The sequence below is a fragment of the Bos indicus genome, chromosome 5, assembly GCF_029378745.1.
Source record: "Bos indicus isolate NIAB-ARS_2022 breed Sahiwal x Tharparkar chromosome 5, NIAB-ARS_B.indTharparkar_mat_pri_1.0, whole genome shotgun sequence".
Taxonomy (NCBI): domain Eukaryota; kingdom Metazoa; phylum Chordata; class Mammalia; order Artiodactyla; family Bovidae; genus Bos; species Bos indicus.
In genome coordinates this window covers 111,300,583-111,318,079 of record NC_091764.1, presented here as the reverse complement: position 1 = coordinate 111,318,079, position 17,497 = coordinate 111,300,583, and the positions used below count along the sequence as shown (strand labels likewise).

At 54.3% G+C, this 17,497-nt stretch overlaps 1 protein-coding gene across 3 annotated transcripts in view; it reads right to left on the bottom strand.

The window, feature by feature from the left end:
• The window catches only part of SYNGR1 (synaptogyrin 1), a 30,404-nt gene extending 18,314 nt beyond the window's left edge, over positions 1-12,090 (bottom strand). For 2 of the 3 annotated variants that reach the window (XM_019961832.2, XM_019961834.2), the window contains exon 1: positions 11,927-12,090. In XM_019961832.2, coding sequence (XP_019817391.1) covers positions 11,927-12,025 — 99 coding nt within the window. In that variant the 5' untranslated portion in view covers positions 12,026-12,090. Of the gene's footprint in view, positions 1-6,048; positions 6,173-11,926 lie in introns of those variants that run through there. The other variant, XM_019961833.2, reaches the window with a different exon arrangement.
• Positions 12,091-17,497: the final 5,407 nt, after the last annotated feature.

Sequence of the window (17,497 nt, the reverse complement as noted above, 5' to 3'; positions counted from 1 at the left end):
ACAAGCATGCCCCTGCAGTCTGCCCACGCTCCCCACAGACATTCTGAGCCCAGGTGAACTCCTCCTTTAGCCGCAGTCTCCCCACCTGACTCAGTGGGCTGCTCAGGATCTCAGTGGGGGTCAGGCCCATAGATGAATCCCAAGCAGGAGTATGTGCAGGGTCAGGATTGGGGAGGGTGGGAGGCAGCCCCCGCTGAAAGCAGGCCCCAGCCTCAGGTTTCTGTTCCACAGTCAGACAGAGGAGGAATCGGGATTCCTCCAGGACCACGATGGGGTTGCAGCGCATGTTCTTGACTCCTCGAGGTCCCTGTCCTTATTCTCATTCTACCCGCGTCCGGGGGGCCTGCCCAGGTCACACGGCTGGTTGGGGTGGATGCAGACTCAAACCTGGGTCTCTCTTGATTCCAAGGCTGGTGCCCTGTGTCGGGCGGCCTCTGGGGTAACCTGCTGAGGCCGGATCTAAGGGGACGGCGAGGTGTACACAGAGCAGCCACCAGAGAACCGGAAATGAAACCCAAATGAAATTTGATACCGGCCACAGCCGCAAAGGCATGGGAGGGAGACGCTCACCCCAAAGAGCAGATCTGCTGCAGGGACTGGAGACAGGTCTGCGGAGGCAGAACCAGCAGCTGGGAAACAAGAGAATATGAGGGTGGGGGCCTCGGGGGGCCCTGGTTACTGGCAGACACAGGAAAAACAACATCCTTCCCTTGCACTAAAGAAAATGTTTTTTAAAAAAAAGCACCAAAGTAAACCGGGCCAAGACACTGTTTTTTTTCACCATCTTTATAATCCAATCCTGTGTCTAAAAAAAAAGAAAACCCAGATTCCAGATGGCATTTAGAGCAGAGCTATGCCAAACTCAGAAAAATAAATCGGCAGGGACCTCAGCATCTCAGGCTCCTGGATTCAGACACACAGAGACAGAGACTCCAGAACTGCCAGACCCTGCCTGGCCTCGCATCTCTTCCCTCCCACCCCACAATTCAGCCATCCCAGAGGGCCAGTGTGGGCAAAGCCACAGGCTGTTTGACCATTTCACCCCAGCAGTTCCCACCTCCCGGAACGCCCTTCCCCACCTTTTCCATCAAAGAGGAACAAACTCCTGCACACCCTTCTAGAGCCTGCTGGGAGGTGGCAACTTGCAGCCGCCCTCTGGGACACCCTCTTTCCTAGTCACCCTCCCTGACCCTGACCCTGCACATACTCCTGCTTGGGAGTCATCTATGCGTCTGTCCCCCGCTGAGACACTGAGCCAACCCATAGCCTCCACAGGGGCCCTGCATCCACTGGGAGTGCTTGACAAAAATCATCTTGTTTGATCCCCATCAAAACCTCTAAGGAAAAAACAAAAAACTAAAAACACCCCCCTACACATTAGGAGACGCACACCACGGTATATAAAATAGATCAAATCCTACAGGATAGCACAGGGAACTATATTCAATATCTTATAATAACCTGTAATGGAAAAGAATCTGAAAAAATCCATAAACATATATGTAAAACCAAATCACTCCGCCGTACACCAGAAACTAACACAACATTATAAATCAACTACACTTCAACAAACAAACAGCAGCAAGAAAACAGCACCCCCCAAAGCAGGTTTACTTAGCCCATTTCACAGAGAGGGAAGTTGAAGCTTATCTGGACTTTGGCCTGCCCATGGCCAGCCCACCCGGAGCACGTCAGTGTGCCTGCCAGCCCCATTCCAGGACGTGAGCCAACCCTTAACCTTCAGCTGCCTCCCCATGAGGAAGTGAATTCCAGACCCCAAACTCTAGGAGCAGGTGAGCCCCAGGAGTGACAGCTGTGTCCCGCGCCTGTCTCCACCCACAGTGCAGGAGGGTCCTGGCCCACTTTCCTCCACGTCTGCACACGGAGCTGGCAGCCTGGGCCTGGACCACTGCCGGGCATCAGGCTAATTTGGGCTTCAGAGAGAGTTGGCCCAGCTGGTGGGGTGGGGTGGGGTGGGGTGGGGGTGGCAGGGGGAGGCGGGGGCAGAGGTCACTGCTGTTTGCCAGGAACTTCCCAGAGGGCTGGCTTTAAACACTTTTAGGCACCTGCTGAGTCTTCCCCCATAAACTATGGAGAGATGAGGTTGGGAGCCTATACTGCCCACCAGCTTTGCTATTTCCCGATGGCATCTTCTGCCTCACCCTGTACAAGGATGTCTGCTCCCAAACTGGGCAGCTGGGAGGAGTCCCTGGTCCCAGCCTTACACTGCAAGGCAGCCAGCTGATCTGCTCGCTGGCTCTCCACTTGGCGGTCTGGGCTGCTGTCCACTCCCAGGCCACAATGTTCCACTCCCAGGCCGCAATGTTCCACTCCCAGGCCACAGTGTTGCTGCCTGACCCAGGACTGCCACCTCTCCAGCCTCCTCCAAGCTGGCTCCAGACAGCCGCCAGGGGGCACTCACCACCCCCCAACTCTCATCAGTCCCTCCTGTGCTGTGCTTAGTCGCTAAGTCGTGTCCAACTCTGTGTGACCCTATGGAATGTAGTCCGCCAGGCTCCTCTGTTCACGGGGATTCTCCAGGCCAGAACACTGGAGTGGATTGCCATGCCCTCCTCCAGGGGATCTTCAGGACCCAGCAATCGAACCGGGGTCTCCTGCATTGCAGGCAGATTCTTTACCAACAGAACAACCAGGGAAGCCTTCAGTCCCTCCTGGGCTGAGCAAAAAGTCCCTAAGATGGATTCCCAAGGTCCCCCTGCTTGGGCCTCTGGTCTCATCTCTGGTCTCTCCCAGTCTCCAGCGACCTCCATCCATCTGCACACTGACCCCCACTCAGCTGCTCAGACCCCAGAGTGGGCGTGTCCTCAAACCCCATCCAACCTGGCTCGTGGGCCTAGTTCTTCAGCCTTCCCCAAACAACTCTGTTTTCCTCTACGCCCCACACGCTTGTCCAGGCCACCGTCCCCTGTCGCCAGGCGATGACAACAGCTTCCCAGGCCCTGTGTACCACTCCTGCCCCCTGCCCCATCTACTTCACCGCAGCTGCAAAGATCTCTTTAGACCTAAGTCAGATTACGTCACCCCTTGCTGCATCCCACATCTCCATGGTGAGAGCCCCGTCCCCACCACAACCCCCAGGGTTCCTGCCTTCCGCTCAGCCTCCTTTCCTGCCATTCTCCTCTTGCTCCCTCCTAAGCTCATTCCTGCCTCAGGTCCTTTGCATGGCTGCTTCCTTTGTCTGGGATGCCTAGAGTCCCCCGGGTCTTCCAAGCTGGCTCCTGCTGGTTCCTTCTCAATATCCAAATCTCAATACAAGCCACTTCCTCAGAGAAGCCCTCCAGACCTGACTCCCAGTATTTGCCAACACACCCATTTATTTTCTTGATAACATCACTATGTATTTTCTTTTTCTTATGTATCGATTCCGTTGTTGGGTGTGTGTCTCTGACTCAAACCTAGAGGCAGGGTCGGGAATGAACAGCAAGCCTGAACAACGGGCAGAGCTGCAGGCAGCACGAGAGTTGAACGAGTATTCTCTCCTTGGCACCTTGGCTTACACACTTCTGACCACAGGGAGCTCACTCCCTAAAAACAGGCTGCCAAGTCCTCTCCCTCAGTGACAGCTGAGCCACCTTCCTGCCAGCGTCCCTGTGAAATCTCTGCCTCCTGGGCCTCCAGGGGAAGGATGGATGAAGAAAGGGACAGCCAAGCATCTGAGGGACGAGTCAGGCTTCGAGGGCTCCCTTCCTGGAAATGGGCCCTGCCTCCCCTGGAGTCATGTGAGGGGAAGGGCCTAAGCCAGCACAGCGGCGCGTGACGGGCACCGGGCGGGCACTCGACTTCCTCAAGAGCCTTGTGCAGAGCCTCGGGGCTGAGGCGGGGCGAGCAGGCCCCCTTCTCTCCTCTCTGGCCTGGCTGCCCCCTCTGCAGCCTTGGAAGCAACCTGCGGCGGATTAGGCCGTAATCTTCCTGCAAGCTGTTCCTGTGTGTGCTCTCTGCGGTGGGGGTGGGAGTGGGCTTGCTGGGCAGGGGCCCTGTCCCCGAGGCACTGAGACTCAGTCTGCTGATCCGACGGTGTCCCGTCTTCCCCCTCCTGTGGCTGCATAACCTCAGCAGGGCAGGGACCCCCCTTAGACATGGGGAAACTGAGACCCACTCGCCCTGAAGACTGGAGACTTGAATGGAGAACGTGGGTAGGAGGAGAGTGGGGCAGGGAAGTTCCCAGCTTCATTCACCCACATGTGAGCCCCGACGGGATGCCAGGCGCCGTCTAGCACTGGGGACGTGACTGTGACCTGATAGACACGGTCCCTGCCCCCTAGAACTTACATCACCATGTGGTACCTCTCGGCCTCGACCTCCACCCCTGCCATTCCTTCTGCCTAGAACATCCCCCCTCCGCCTGGCTGGCCCCATCGCTCCAGCCCATCCCGCGCCTGAGTGCGTGTCCCCTCGTCCCCTCACTCTAGGTCTTGCGCTCACCTCCAGATCTTAAGTGGTTTCTCCGCTGCATTTCCCTCTGCTAGACTGTGAGCCTCGCACAGACAGGGCACATTAAAGAGGAGGCCAGAGTCCTGCGGCTGCTGGAACCACCAGGAGGAAGTACAAACCCCTCATGGGCCAGATGCAGCCAAGAGAGCCATTAATGACGACTGGCCGTGGGATCTGGCCACGTGAAGGGCAGAGATGATCTTGACAAGGTGGAGGGGTGAGGGCAAGGGCCTGAACGGGGCACACATGTGAGAGAAAACCAGAGAGGAACACCGGGGACAGTGACCACAGCCAAACCTTCGAACCAGAGAACTGGGCGAGGGGGTGGAAAGAACACACGTTTGTAAGCTGACGGGCGAGAGCCAGAGTGGAGGATGGAGGCGAGAGTGGAGGGAAGGAGGAAGAGAGGGAACTCGAGTCCTTGAACTCGAGTCCTTGAGCAGGTGACAGTGTGGATCTGGTGAACCCTGCAAGGCTGGCCTTGGCCGCCGGAACAGAAGAGAGCCTGGGGGAGGGCAGGTGTGCGGAGGCCGAGGGTGGATGGCAGCAGGACTTTGCCAGGTGAGCACAGCAGCGACGCAGGAAGGCTAGAGCCCAGAGCAGGTGGGTGAGACCACCCTGGAGCCCAAGCTGGAGAGGGGCACAGGGAGGATGCGGCAAGGGCCGGGGCACCACGGGAGGGTCCCGGGTGAAGGACATAAGGGAGAGAGCTGGAAAGACGGGAGGGGTGGGGAGGGGCAGGGAGGGGTGGACACCTGAGTTCTCGCCAGGAACGACAGCCTGAACCAGGGTATGCCCGGTGAGAGCGGCTGAGGCGGAGAGGAAGAGGCCAGGCAGAGAGAAGGGTCACAGAAGCGGGGAGCTGCAGAGACCAGGAAGGCAGGCAGGACGGTGCTGGGGCGGGCGGGCAGGCGTGACACGGAGTCTCTGCATTTTCGAGGGACAGGGGAAGTGACCCGGGAGGGGCGGGCTGGGCCACAGTGAGGGCAGTGACTGGTCTGGAGCTGGCCTGAGATTCCAAGCTGGGGGAGAAAGGTCTGCAAGCAGCCTCAGGAGCCAGGAGGACTCTGCCCCATCTCCAGGCTGGGTGGAGGGAGGGCATGAAGCAAAGAGAAGCCCCCACTGAGAAGGCGGCCCGTGCTGGGGGAAGCAGGGCCAGGGCGGGACCAGGTTACCCTGCAATTTTAAGGAAGGGGTCAGGGGGTATTCAGAAAAGGGCCGGAGATCAGACCATGTCCTCTTGACCCCTGGACCCTGAGCTGTTTGAGGAGCCCGGGAAGGTTGGGGCTCCTGGATGCTTGATTTCTAAACAGCCTGGGCCTGACAGCCTGGGACTGTCCTAGCCAAAAGGCCACCCCTTCCCCGCGGTGCCCCTCCCCCATGCATCTTCCCCAGCAGAGGGGGTGTGAGCACGATTTCCTCCTGGGTGGGAGGGCTTCCCCAGAAACATGGGGAGGGCTTGGGCCACCCTGCCAGCTCCAGCTGACACTGTCCAGCTCACACGGTTCTGGCCCTAGGGCCAGGCCCGCTCTGCAGACCCCCACAAAGCATTGTGGGGGGCAGGGGGAGGTTGACATCACTTCTTCAAACACTTACTGATCTCAAAGTTCCCGCCTGCAATGTACTAGGAGCAAGAGGTGGGTTCTTTGAGGGTGGAAGGGCTGGGAACTCACCAGCCCAACCTGAGTCTCCTGTTTCCATCCGACAGATGGGGAAACTGAGGCCCCATCTTGGCCTGTTACTCAAGTCACACCACCCGTCACAGTCGGAGTGGGCGCAGAACGTGGCCTCAGGCCTTGGGCCCCAGACACTCCTGACGCCGGCCTGGCCTCCCCTCCTACCAGACAGCTGGTTCTTCCGGTGGAGGTGCCAACGCGGCTCCCGTGCCAGTTCTACCATCTGCCCTCTCCCTTCCCCACCCCCTCCTCCTGGCTTTTCCTTCTCTCCGCTCTCCCTCCCCCAGGCTTCGTTCTTTCTCCCCAGGCTCAGGCCCGCCTAACAGCTCTGCACAAGTGGCCGTGTGGGACTCCCCATGTGGCTGGGGACTCCCCAACGCAGGAAGCAGGGGCCACGTCCTGAAAGTCTGGTGCAGGCTGCAATCTCACTTAAAGTGGCGGGGGAGGGATGAAACCCACTGGACAGGGATGTCACGTGCCCAGAGGAGCAGATTGGGTGGCAGGCCCTTTATACGTCCATTTTCACAAACCGAATCAGGTACCCCCTGGAGCCCGAGTACCCCAATCCCATGCTACTGATGAGGCTGGGACTTTCCCAGGTCCCCTTCTGGCGGCTCTGTGGTTGAAGCCAAACCCAAGACTCCTCAAGCTCCTGCATGGTCCCAGGACGCGAGATGCCCAAGACACACGCAGAAACCTACCAGCCCTCTCCTGACCCCCTCCTAGGCCTGAGAGTGATGGGACCAGCCAGTCACAGGTCAGACACAGGCGAGGAAGATTTCAAGACCTTCAGCGATAAATGCCAAAGGAGCCCCGGACCCAGCTCCCTGAGTAAGTGGCAGGGCCTTGCCTGGTGCTGGAAGAGGACAGGTTGGACCATTCCACACATTTCCTGCTGGGCCGCCTTCCCCCAGAGCCCTCCCTAAGTCACACCTCCACCCTGACCCAAAGTCACACCTCCCACTGCAGGGAAGCTTCCAAAACACGCCTCTGTTCTCTTTCTCGGCCTGAACTCCCTCTCTGAGGCTCTCCGTGGCTCTCAGCTGAGGCTCAGCTCATGAAACTGGCATCCAAGGCTTGCCCTGGGCTGCCCACCTGCCTGCCCCCATGCCCCTGGACCAACCTCTCACTCTCACGCACACACCCAGCGTCCCCAGGAGCTCAGCACTGTTTCTGAAGCCCACTCCGACCTGCTGTTCCTCCCACCTGGAATATAAACTTCCCCCTCCTTCTTTATCAGGCTCAGCTCAGGAATCATGCCCCGAGGCAGAGGTAGCCACTCTGCACTGGATCTCCTTGACACTTTCCAAGCCTTCTGGATGGCTCCTGCCAATTCAATTTTGTTCTCACTGGACAAGAGGACTGCTGGTGGGACATACAGGCAGGCACCCAGCAGGGATTTGGTGTTTGTGGAACGAATGAGCGCCAGAGCTGGCCACAGGCTCTGTCACCACCCCGGACCCATTTTACCCACTGCCACACTGCAGGCTCCAGAATTTCTAGGCAGGACAGGGAGGGCAAATGGTTGGGAAGAGAGACAAGGGGGTCTCATTTGGAAGGCGCTGCCTTTGCAAAGCAAACTCAGCTTTTTTTTGGCCATGTCCATGGCATGTAGGATCTCTGTTCCCCAACCAGGAATCGAATCTGCACTCCCTGTAGTGGAAGCACCGAGTCTTAACCACTGGACCTCCAGGGATATCCTGCCAACTCAGCTTTCAGACTCAGTGTTTGCTTGCATGACTGAGGGAATCTGATAAAAATGAGGGTGTAAAACTGCTCCCTCAAGCCACTCCTTGACGCCACCGCAATTCAGGGAAGCCACGGGTGGTACACTGAATGTGGACCCAAGCGGGCTGGGTTGAAACTGCGGCTCTGACAGTCCCAGGCCCAGTTTCTGTCTCCAGCCAGCAGACAAGTCATCTCCAGCCTGCCCCTTACTTCTGTCACAGCAGGAAAGATGTCCCACTCTACTTACAGCATCCTGAGTGTTATAAGCCAAAGCCCTTAAGAGATCAACTCTGAAAATACCAATACCTCAAACAGTTTATTGTTTCATTTGTGCCAAAACAGAGCATTAATCTGGAAAGAAAAAGAAAACCTCTCATTCATCGGCGCCAATATTTTTTTCCCCATGGGTCATTTCAATGCTCTAAAAGTAAAGATGTACATTTCAAATAGAAGGAGGGCCTTCATATGAAATCAGCTAGCTCCCTGCTAAAACTCCTTTGGTCTCACCTGGCTCTGGACAAAGAAAGGGGTCACTGACAGGCTGCAGGATCAGAGCCGGATTGGGCACCTCTGACGGGGAGACAGAGGCACAGGGGGTGGCCACGGCTGGTGCCAGACCTCCTGTTCCCCCAGCCAGCACAGAGGAGGCAGCTCTGAGCTCTACCTGCTCTACCTGAACTTCACCTTGCCCAGGTCAGGAAGGATCCAAGTTGGAATCTGCCAGAGGACTCATCAGCTCTCTTCCCTACCTTAACCCTCAGGGTCAATTTCTCAATCCCTGTGGTGAGTAATCACCCTCACATGTTGGGGTAGGGGGCGAGCTAGGGGAGTGTAAGGTGAACAGGGGTGGAGAGAAGCTGAGAAAGCCTCAGTCATGAGATCAGGGGGTCCTGTGGGCCTGGGGGCTCGGGTTCTAGGGTAGGTCCAGGTTTGGCGACTCCCTGAAGCTTACGTGCTTTGGGGGCCCACTTTCAAATAAATAACAGAAATAACAAAGATCTTTCTTTTACAGATTTTTACAAAATCAAGAGCCCATGTGCTCTCAATGCTAGGGCCCCTCCAGGGCTGCAAGAAGGGTCTGGGGAACACAGGAATCCTGGACAGAGTGACCGGCCGTCTTGTCTGTCTGGGACAGGGCTGCTCCCAGGATATGGGACTTCCTGTGTAGAAGGCAGGCAAGTTCTGGCAAACCAGGGCAAATCGGTGATGGATGCTCAGACTCCATTAGCTCAAAGGTGAAGCTTAAGACCTGCCAGACTCTGTGGGGAGCAGAAGGAACACGAGGGCAAAGGACAGGTCGGCACATGTGTCCACGACATGACACCACGTGTCTTTGAGAAAGACTGGAAGGAGACAGAGGCCCTTCTTATGAGGTGGGATCACATGGGCTTTTCTTCCTTTTTTTGTGGTAAGATACATACAGTATTGGAATAGAAAATGGCAAGTCCAATAACCTTGCCTGGAAAACCCTACGGACAGAGAAGCCATGCTGGGCTGCAGTCCATGCGGTCACGAAGTCAGACACGACTGAGCACACGTAACATGTAACACTGAGCACACGTAACATGTAACACTGAGCACACGTAACACACGTAACATGAAATGTACCACCTTAACCATTTTTAAGTGTGCAGATCAGTGGTGCTAAGTACATATATGTCACGGTACAATCATCACAAGTGGCTTGGCAGGTACTTCTAATGATCAGGAAAAAACCTATGTACATTTTTTAAAGTGTCAGTCAGCCTGTATCAGACGCCTCTGCTCACGCAAAGGTAGTGAGCAGGGCTGGGAGGCTGTGGGGGCCTTTGGAGTATTGGATGGGGGGATGGACCCAGCATCCCCCCATCCAATACTCCAAAGGATAAGGATGACCCTTATCTTTCCCCAATCTGAGATCCCAGGATTCCAAATGCTTCCTGATCCAGGGGAAGCACTGTGCTTTGGAGACAGGAAGATTTGGGTTCAAATCCTCTCCATTTGCCACTGCGATGCTCAGTAACCCTGGGCCTCTCTGAACCTCGGATGCCTCAAGTGCGTTTCTGGGGGAAATAGGTGAGCAATCGTGAGTACAGTCCTGCACACAGTAGGTGCTTAGTGACTTTTTCTCTCTTCTGCTTGGAAGGTCCTCCCTGTGCTTGGATGTGCTCGCCTGTCAACCCTCCTCATCCTTCCAGGCCCAATTTGACATCACCTTCTCCAAGAAGCTTCTCTGATTTCTCCCCGAGCGCTCCCAGCCTCTCTGCCTGGGGGTGCCTGGCTCACTCCCCAGCAGGACCGGAGGCTCCTTGGCACTAAAGGGCTGTGTCTGAGTCATGCCACCTTCCCTCCGGGCCTAGCCAACTCAATAAAGCTTCGCTAAATGAAGCCATCACCAGCAGAAGTGACCCAGGCAGACAAAACGCCCACACCCCCTCACAAAGCCGGTGACTTCACCCTCCCAGGCCAGCGGCCCAGAGGCCAGGTGAGGGAAGCAGAGCACAGAGCCAGCCCACCTGGTCAGGCAGGTGTCCCCCAGAGCTGCACTGGATTTGCCAGGGTCTCTGCAGAGCTGGAGATGACACGGATGAATGAACTCGGCACCACAAACCCTCCAAGATGTACCCCTGGGGTGCCTGGCCATGTGCCATCACCGGGCTTCCCTGCCCCCGGAGAGCTCCCCATCTAGGGGGCACTTGAGAAGCCTGGAGTGTAAATGTGGCCATGACGCTTCCTGTGGCACCAGAGGCAGGTTTGAACGTTTTCAGACAAAGCAAAGGTAAATAGCTCCTTTTTCCTCTGGGAGGCCAGAGATAAACACCCAAGCGGTCCCACCCATCACACGCTAATATGGCCCTGAAAATCCAGGAAGTGAGGGAGCTTGAGTATGCCTTGGCCACAGCTGGCTTTAGGTGTATCCCCTGGGGTGGCTGGTTGGGCCCCTGCCCAGTGTCCCCAATCCAGGCACTTTTAACCTAGGCCCACAGGCAGGGGCCCCAGGCCTGCAGAGGCGAGACCCTCTAGTGAGTAGGCCTGGGCAACCCGAGGGAGCCCCAGATACCCCTCTCCAGAGAGGGGCAGGCCTCCTTTCCGTGGGGGTACCTCCCAGGCCATGTGAACCCTTCACCCTGTGCTGGTCCTGTCCCATCCTCTCCCTGACCCCAGCTTTGAACAGGGGACCCCCCACTCAGTTCTCTGCACTGGGGTATTCTGCCCTCACCAGGCTGGAGGTCCAGATCGGGCCTCTCTGCCCTTCTCTGTGGGCAGGGGTCCTTTCTCCGGCTCCCACCCCTCGCTGCTGGGGCATCCAGGTGTATTCAGGAAATACCCCAGCCCAAGGAGGTCTCAAGGAGGCTCCTCCCATCTCGCCACAAATAGGGAAACCGAGGCAGGCCAGAGGAGGTGACGCTGCCCACCTCGAAATTTAACTACTCGTTTCCCGTGAACATTTCTCGGGTGGCTTCCACCCCAAGGTCACGCTGCGGAAAGGCAGTTCCCGGTGGAAGCCCGGAATCCGGCTCCCGCCGCGTTGCTCCACACTGTCCAGGTTAAGCCACAAAAACCCGGTTTCCTGCCCTCTCCTCCTTGAACGTCCGTGGCAAGCGCGCTGCACCCCGCGAGACGATCCACGCCCTGATTCACCACCCCCCACTCTCAAAAACAAGGCCACCTGGTGATTCACAGACACACACCCCCCCCCTCAAAAAAAAAAAAAGCCACCTGAAACCAGTGTTTGGTCCCACGGTCGCCAGTCCGCCCAAGCGGCCGCACGCAGCCCGAGCCGTGAGGCGCCTGGTCGCGGCCTGGAGGTCACCGCGACGTGGGGGAGAGCAAGTAGTAGGGTCACCGGGAGGCCAGGGGTGGGGGCGCAGGAAAGCCTCCGCGAGCGCTGGGCACCCCCGTCCGGGGGCTCGGAAAGGAAGGAGGGACGGGCGCCAGGATCCCGGCCGGACGGCTCCCCACCAGCGGCCGCGCCCGGGTCCCCCGGGGCCCCGGGGGGAGTTGGCGTCCGTCCGGGAGCTCGGCCTTGCCCGCGCCCCCCACCCCGGCCCCCTACCCCGAGTCCAGCCGGGTCACCCGGCCGTCCTTACCCAGGACACGACGCGCAGGATGGTGTGAGGCTGCCGGACCAGGGTGTAGGGGTCGAAGGCGCCCCCGGCTTTGCCAGCTCCGTACGCACCCCCTTCCATCGTGGCTGCACCCGCGCGGTGCCCCCCGTTCGGCGCGCGCCGCCGGCCCGTGCGCGTGCGCGGCGCCCCCGCCCCCTCCCCTGCTCGCGCCACCTGCTTGGCCGAGGGTTCCCGCGAGGGGGCGCTGTGCGCGGAGGGAGCTGGGCGGGCGCGGGGGTGGGCCTCGCGCGCCCTAGATCGCGGGGGCGCGGGTTCTGCGGTCCCGGCGGAGGGCGCGCTCGTCGCCGGCGTGGTGACCTCTTTGCTAAGTAGAGAGGGCGGGGGGACGAGGAGGGGCTGTGTGTGTGCAGCAAACGCAGGACTTGTCGCCGCCCCCCAGGACCGGGCAGCCCTGCGTCCATCACTGCCCCTCCGAGCCTACGCAGCTCTGGAATGGAACCACCTTCGTTACTTGTTTGCTGGTTTCCTGGCGATCTGCCTTGCCCCCAATATAATGAGCGAGGAGGGACCGCCTTTGTCCTCCTTATGGGGTGCTTGGGACACAGGAGGTGCCGCAGGAAGACTCTTCGAATGAATGAACCGCGAATGAATAACCCTTCTCTCGAGAGCCTTCTGAAGCACAGCCCCCCACCCCCCGCCACCTCCTAGCCTTCCACCTTGCTTTTACGCTCGCTGCTCACGTCCTGTGTGTCCTCCACTCCCAGCCTGGAGGGGTCAGCGATACTTGGCTCAGAAGCAAAGGCGGAAGAAGAGCAATAAATTCTTTTGGAGAGGTCCTACCTACCCCGACCCTACCAGCAGGCTTCCCAGGTAGCTCAGTGGTAAAGTATCTGCCTGCCATTTCAGGAGATGACGGTTCAATCCCTGGGCCAGGAAGATCCTCTAGAGGAGGAAAGGCAACTTGCTCCAGTACTCTTTCCTGGAAAATTCCATGGACGGAGGAGCCTGGCGGTCTACAGCCCATGGGGTTGCAAAGTGTGGGACAGAACTGGGGGTGCAGGAACTCCAGCCCACCATCATACTATGCATCCAGTAATTATTATTATTTGTTCATTGTCTTCCTCTGCTAGTGTGTGGATTTTGTCTACTTTGTTCACTGCTGTAACCAAGGGCCTGGCACACAGTTCAGTTGCTCAGTCCTGTCTGACTCTGCGACCCCATGGACTGCAGCACACCAGGCCTCCCTGTCTACCACCACCTCCCAGAGCCTGCTCAAACTCTTATCCATCGCATAGGTGATGCCATCCAGCCATCTCATCCTCTGTCGTCCCCTTCTCATGCTGCCCTCAATCTTTCCCAGCATCAGGGTCTTTACCAAGGAGTCAGTTCTTCGTATCAGATGGCCAAAGTATTGGAGTTTCAGCTTCAGCATCATTCCTTCCAATGAACATTCAGGACTGATTTCCTTTAGGATGGACTGGTTGGATCTCCTTGCAGTCCAAGGGACTCTCAAGAGTCTTCTCCAACACCACCGTTCAAAAGCATCAATTCTTTGGCGCTCAGCTTTCTTTATAGTCCAACTCTCACATCCATACATGACTACTGGAAAAACCATAGCCTTGACTAGATGGACCTTTGTTGGCAAAGTAAAGTCTCTGCTTTTTAATATGCTGTCTAGGTTGGTCATAGCTTTTTTTCCAAGGAGCAAGCATCTTTTAACCTCATGGCTGCAGTTACCATCTGCAGTGATTTTGAAGCCCAAGAAAATAAGGTCTGTCACTGTTTCCATTGTTTCCCCATCTACTTGCCATGAAGTGATGGGACTGGATGCCATGATCTTTGTTTTCTGAATGTTGAGCTTTAAGCCAACTTTTTCACTCTCCTCTTTCACTTTCATCAAGAGACTCTTTAGTTGTTCTTCACTTTCTGCCATAAGGGTGGTGTCATCTGCATATCTGAGGTTATTGATATTTCTCCCGGCAATCTTGATTTCAGCTTGTGCTTCATCCAGCCTGGCATTTCTCATGATGTACTCTGCGTATAAGTTAAATAAGCAGGGTGACAATATACAGCATTGACGTACTTCTTTCCTGATTTGGAACCAGTCTGTTGTTCCATGTCCAGTTCTATTACTTCTTGACCTGCATACAGATTTCTCAGGAGTCAGGTAAGGTGGTCTGGTATTCCCATCTCTTTAAGAATTTTCCACAGTTTTTTGTGACAGTAGGTGCTCAGTAAACAGACCCTAGTCCCCATCACCCCATCACTGCTTGACCTAGAGCTCCGGGTATCATGGAAACAGAGGCTGGATGGAAAACTGTTCACTGCAGTGAGGATGGTGGCCTTCAAAGTCTGGCTGTTAGGATGACTCATAGTCCCCAGGGCCTCCATGTCCCCACTGGTTCCAGGAGGTGGTTGGATAAGGGTATCTCTCTGCAGGGGGCCTTTGTTGTCCCGGTGATGACAGAATACCTTGAATTCTGTGATGACAGGACACCAGATCTGTGCAGAGGAAACGTGGTGGGTGTGAGGGCACCTCTTATAAACATTTCATACACAAATATCCATCTTAGACTCTGTTTATTGATTCTTATGTTAACTCTGCAGCAGGCCCTGAGCTAGGGCTTTGCATACGTTATCTCATTTAATACAGCGATCGTATTCTGTGGTTGTATGAAACTTCTAAGAGAAAACAGAATTTTTTGTGACTTTGGGTTAGTCAAAGAGTTCTTAGATGTATTACCTAATGCATGATCCATAAAAGAAAACAATCAATGGGTTAGATTTCATCAAAATTCAGAACACTCATCAAAAGACCGTGTTCAAAGAATGACTGAAAAGGCAAACCACAGTCTGGGAGAAAATATTTGCAAAGCATATTTATGACAAAGCATTTGTGTCCTAAATATATAAAGGACTCTAAAAAGTCAATTGTAAGAAAACAATCTTTTAAAAAAAAATGGGCAAAAGATTTTAACAGACACACTTCACCAAAGAAGATATACAGATGGCAAATAAGCACATGAAAAGATGCTCAACATCATTAGTCACTAGGGAAATGCAAATTAAAACCAGAATGAGATACTGTACTTTCACACACCTATTAAAATAGCTAACATTTTTAAAATTTGACAATTTTGAGTGCTAATGAGGATTTAGAACAACTGGAACGTCTGTACATTGCTGGTGAAAATACAAAATGGTGCAGCCATTTAGGGAGACAATCTAGCAGCTTCTTATATAATTAACTACACATCTGCCATATGACCTTGCAACTCCTCTCCTAGATATTGATCCTGGAGGAATGAGAAGCTATGTTCACACAAAACCCTGTACAGGAATGTTTATGGAAGTTCCACTGGGAATAGCTGAGACCCGAAAATGACCCAAATGCTCCTTAACTGTAGATTGTATAAACAAATTGTGGAACATTCATAAAATGGAATATTACTCAGGAATCAAAAGGAATGAACAATTAACACACTCAATCACAAGAGACTACAGGCTGTGTGAGTTCCTTCATGTGACATTCTTGGGAAAGCAAAACTATAGGAACAAAAAACAGACCAGTGGTTGACAGGGGCTGGGAGTGAGGTGGGGTGTGTGTGTGTGCGCACGCGTGTGTGTGTGTGTGTGTGTGTGTGTAGGGTTTACTACTAAGAAGCACAGGGAAATTTGGGAGGATGATGGAATCATTCTATATCTTGTCTGGGGTGATGGTTACACAATTGACCATATATGTTTGTCAAATTTTGCAAAAATGTCCATAAACAGGGTGATTTTCAATGTGTTTAAGTTATTCCTATATTTTTTTTATGGAGAGAAAAGTGACGAAGGTTGATGGTCTGAATCCGTGAATAATATTCAGATCAGTGAGCCATGCTCATTTATTTATTCAATAAATATTTATTTGAAGCCTACCTTGCATTAGGCTTGTTGCTAGGCATAGGGCCATAAGTGTGAAGAGTTTAGAGACTGTCCCTAGCCCTTCCAGCAGTAAGGTTTGATCACACTAATGAAAAAAAATCTCAGCAAGGGTAGTATTTAGGAACCGGAGCTTCAGACTGAGACATTCTTGGGTGGGCATCCTGGGTCCCCCGACCCTCCACTCACTGTGTGACCTTGGACAAATGGCTTCAACTCTCTGTGCCTGTTTGCTCATCTGAAAACTGGAAATAAGCTTAGTGCCTATCCCTGAGGATTACCGCCAGGATTAAATGAGAGAACTTACAAAATGTGCTTGGAATAGTGCCTGACACAAAGGCTTTTAGCCTCCCCAGCCCCGTTGGTCTTCAAGATAGGCGTGTACGACAGGGTAGGTAGGTATTTTCTTAAGCCCTAAATGGGGGTAGCTTCCTGACTTACCTAGGAACCTCTACGTTTTACCTATCGTCGCAGGTCATAGAAACAGCTTCCTCTTCTACTGTCTGTATTTATGTGTTCTGCATTAACAGCAAAGCCGAAGGAGGAAGTCCGGTTGTCCTTTGTAGGTCAAGCTTTTGCAAGCCTAGAGCTGCCTTGTTGTGTCCAGACATTCGAGTTCCCAGCCCAGACCGAGCTGTAACCTGCCTTTGCTCCTTCTCTCCTGCCCCCTGGAGGCTACTTTAGTATTGCAGGTGTTAGGTCTGTTTTCTCTGAATGTGGAGTTGCCTGGGCAAAAAATGCATTCATTGTGTTTGAGTGGATGAACCAAAGCCTAATGATAATGTTAAAAATTTGCCAAAGGTACCTTTCTGGAGAGTTGTTTGGCAGTGTCTTTCAACTGAATTTTTAAAAAAAATGTGCCTTTTATTTACCAAACAGACTCAAAGACTTAGAAAAGGAACCTATGGTTGAGGTTGCAGGGTGAGAGGGGTGTGGAGAATGGAGGGAAGAGATAGGGAGTTTGGGATGGACATGCACACACTGCTATATTTCAAATGGATGACCAAAAGGACCTACTGTATATCACAGGGAACTCTGCTTGATGTTATGTGGCAGCCTGGATGGGAGGGGCGTTTGGGGGAGAATGGATACATGTGTATGTATGGCTGAGTCCCTTCACTGTTTACCGGAAACTATCACAACGTTGTTAATTGGCTACGCTGCTGCTGCTGCTAAGTCGCTTCAGTCGTGTCTGACTCTGTGCGACCCCATAGATGGCAGCCCACCAGGCTCCGCCGTCCCTCGGATTCACCAGGCAAGAACACTGGAGTGGGTATACTCCAGTACAAACTAAAAAGTTTATTAAAAAAAAAAAAAACAACTGATGGCTTTCGATATAGCAATCCCTTTCTTTTCCCAAAGAGGGGAGGTAGGAGGTGCACACAGATCTAGTTAGCTCCAGGCCTCGGTGGCACATTCAGAGTCATCTGTTCCATATACATGTAACGCCACCGTGCACCGGTCACTGAAGAATGGTCTCTTTGATACTCCTCCTACAGAGAAGTGGGGTCCAGTTCTCCTCCCCTTGAACATAGGCAGGTTTGAGATTCGTTCATCAATAGGATGACATCGTGCCATTTCCTGGCTCAGGACTTAAGAAAAAATACAGCATTCACATTCCCCTTCTGGGAACACTCAGCCCTGAGCTGTCACGTAAGGAGTCGGTGT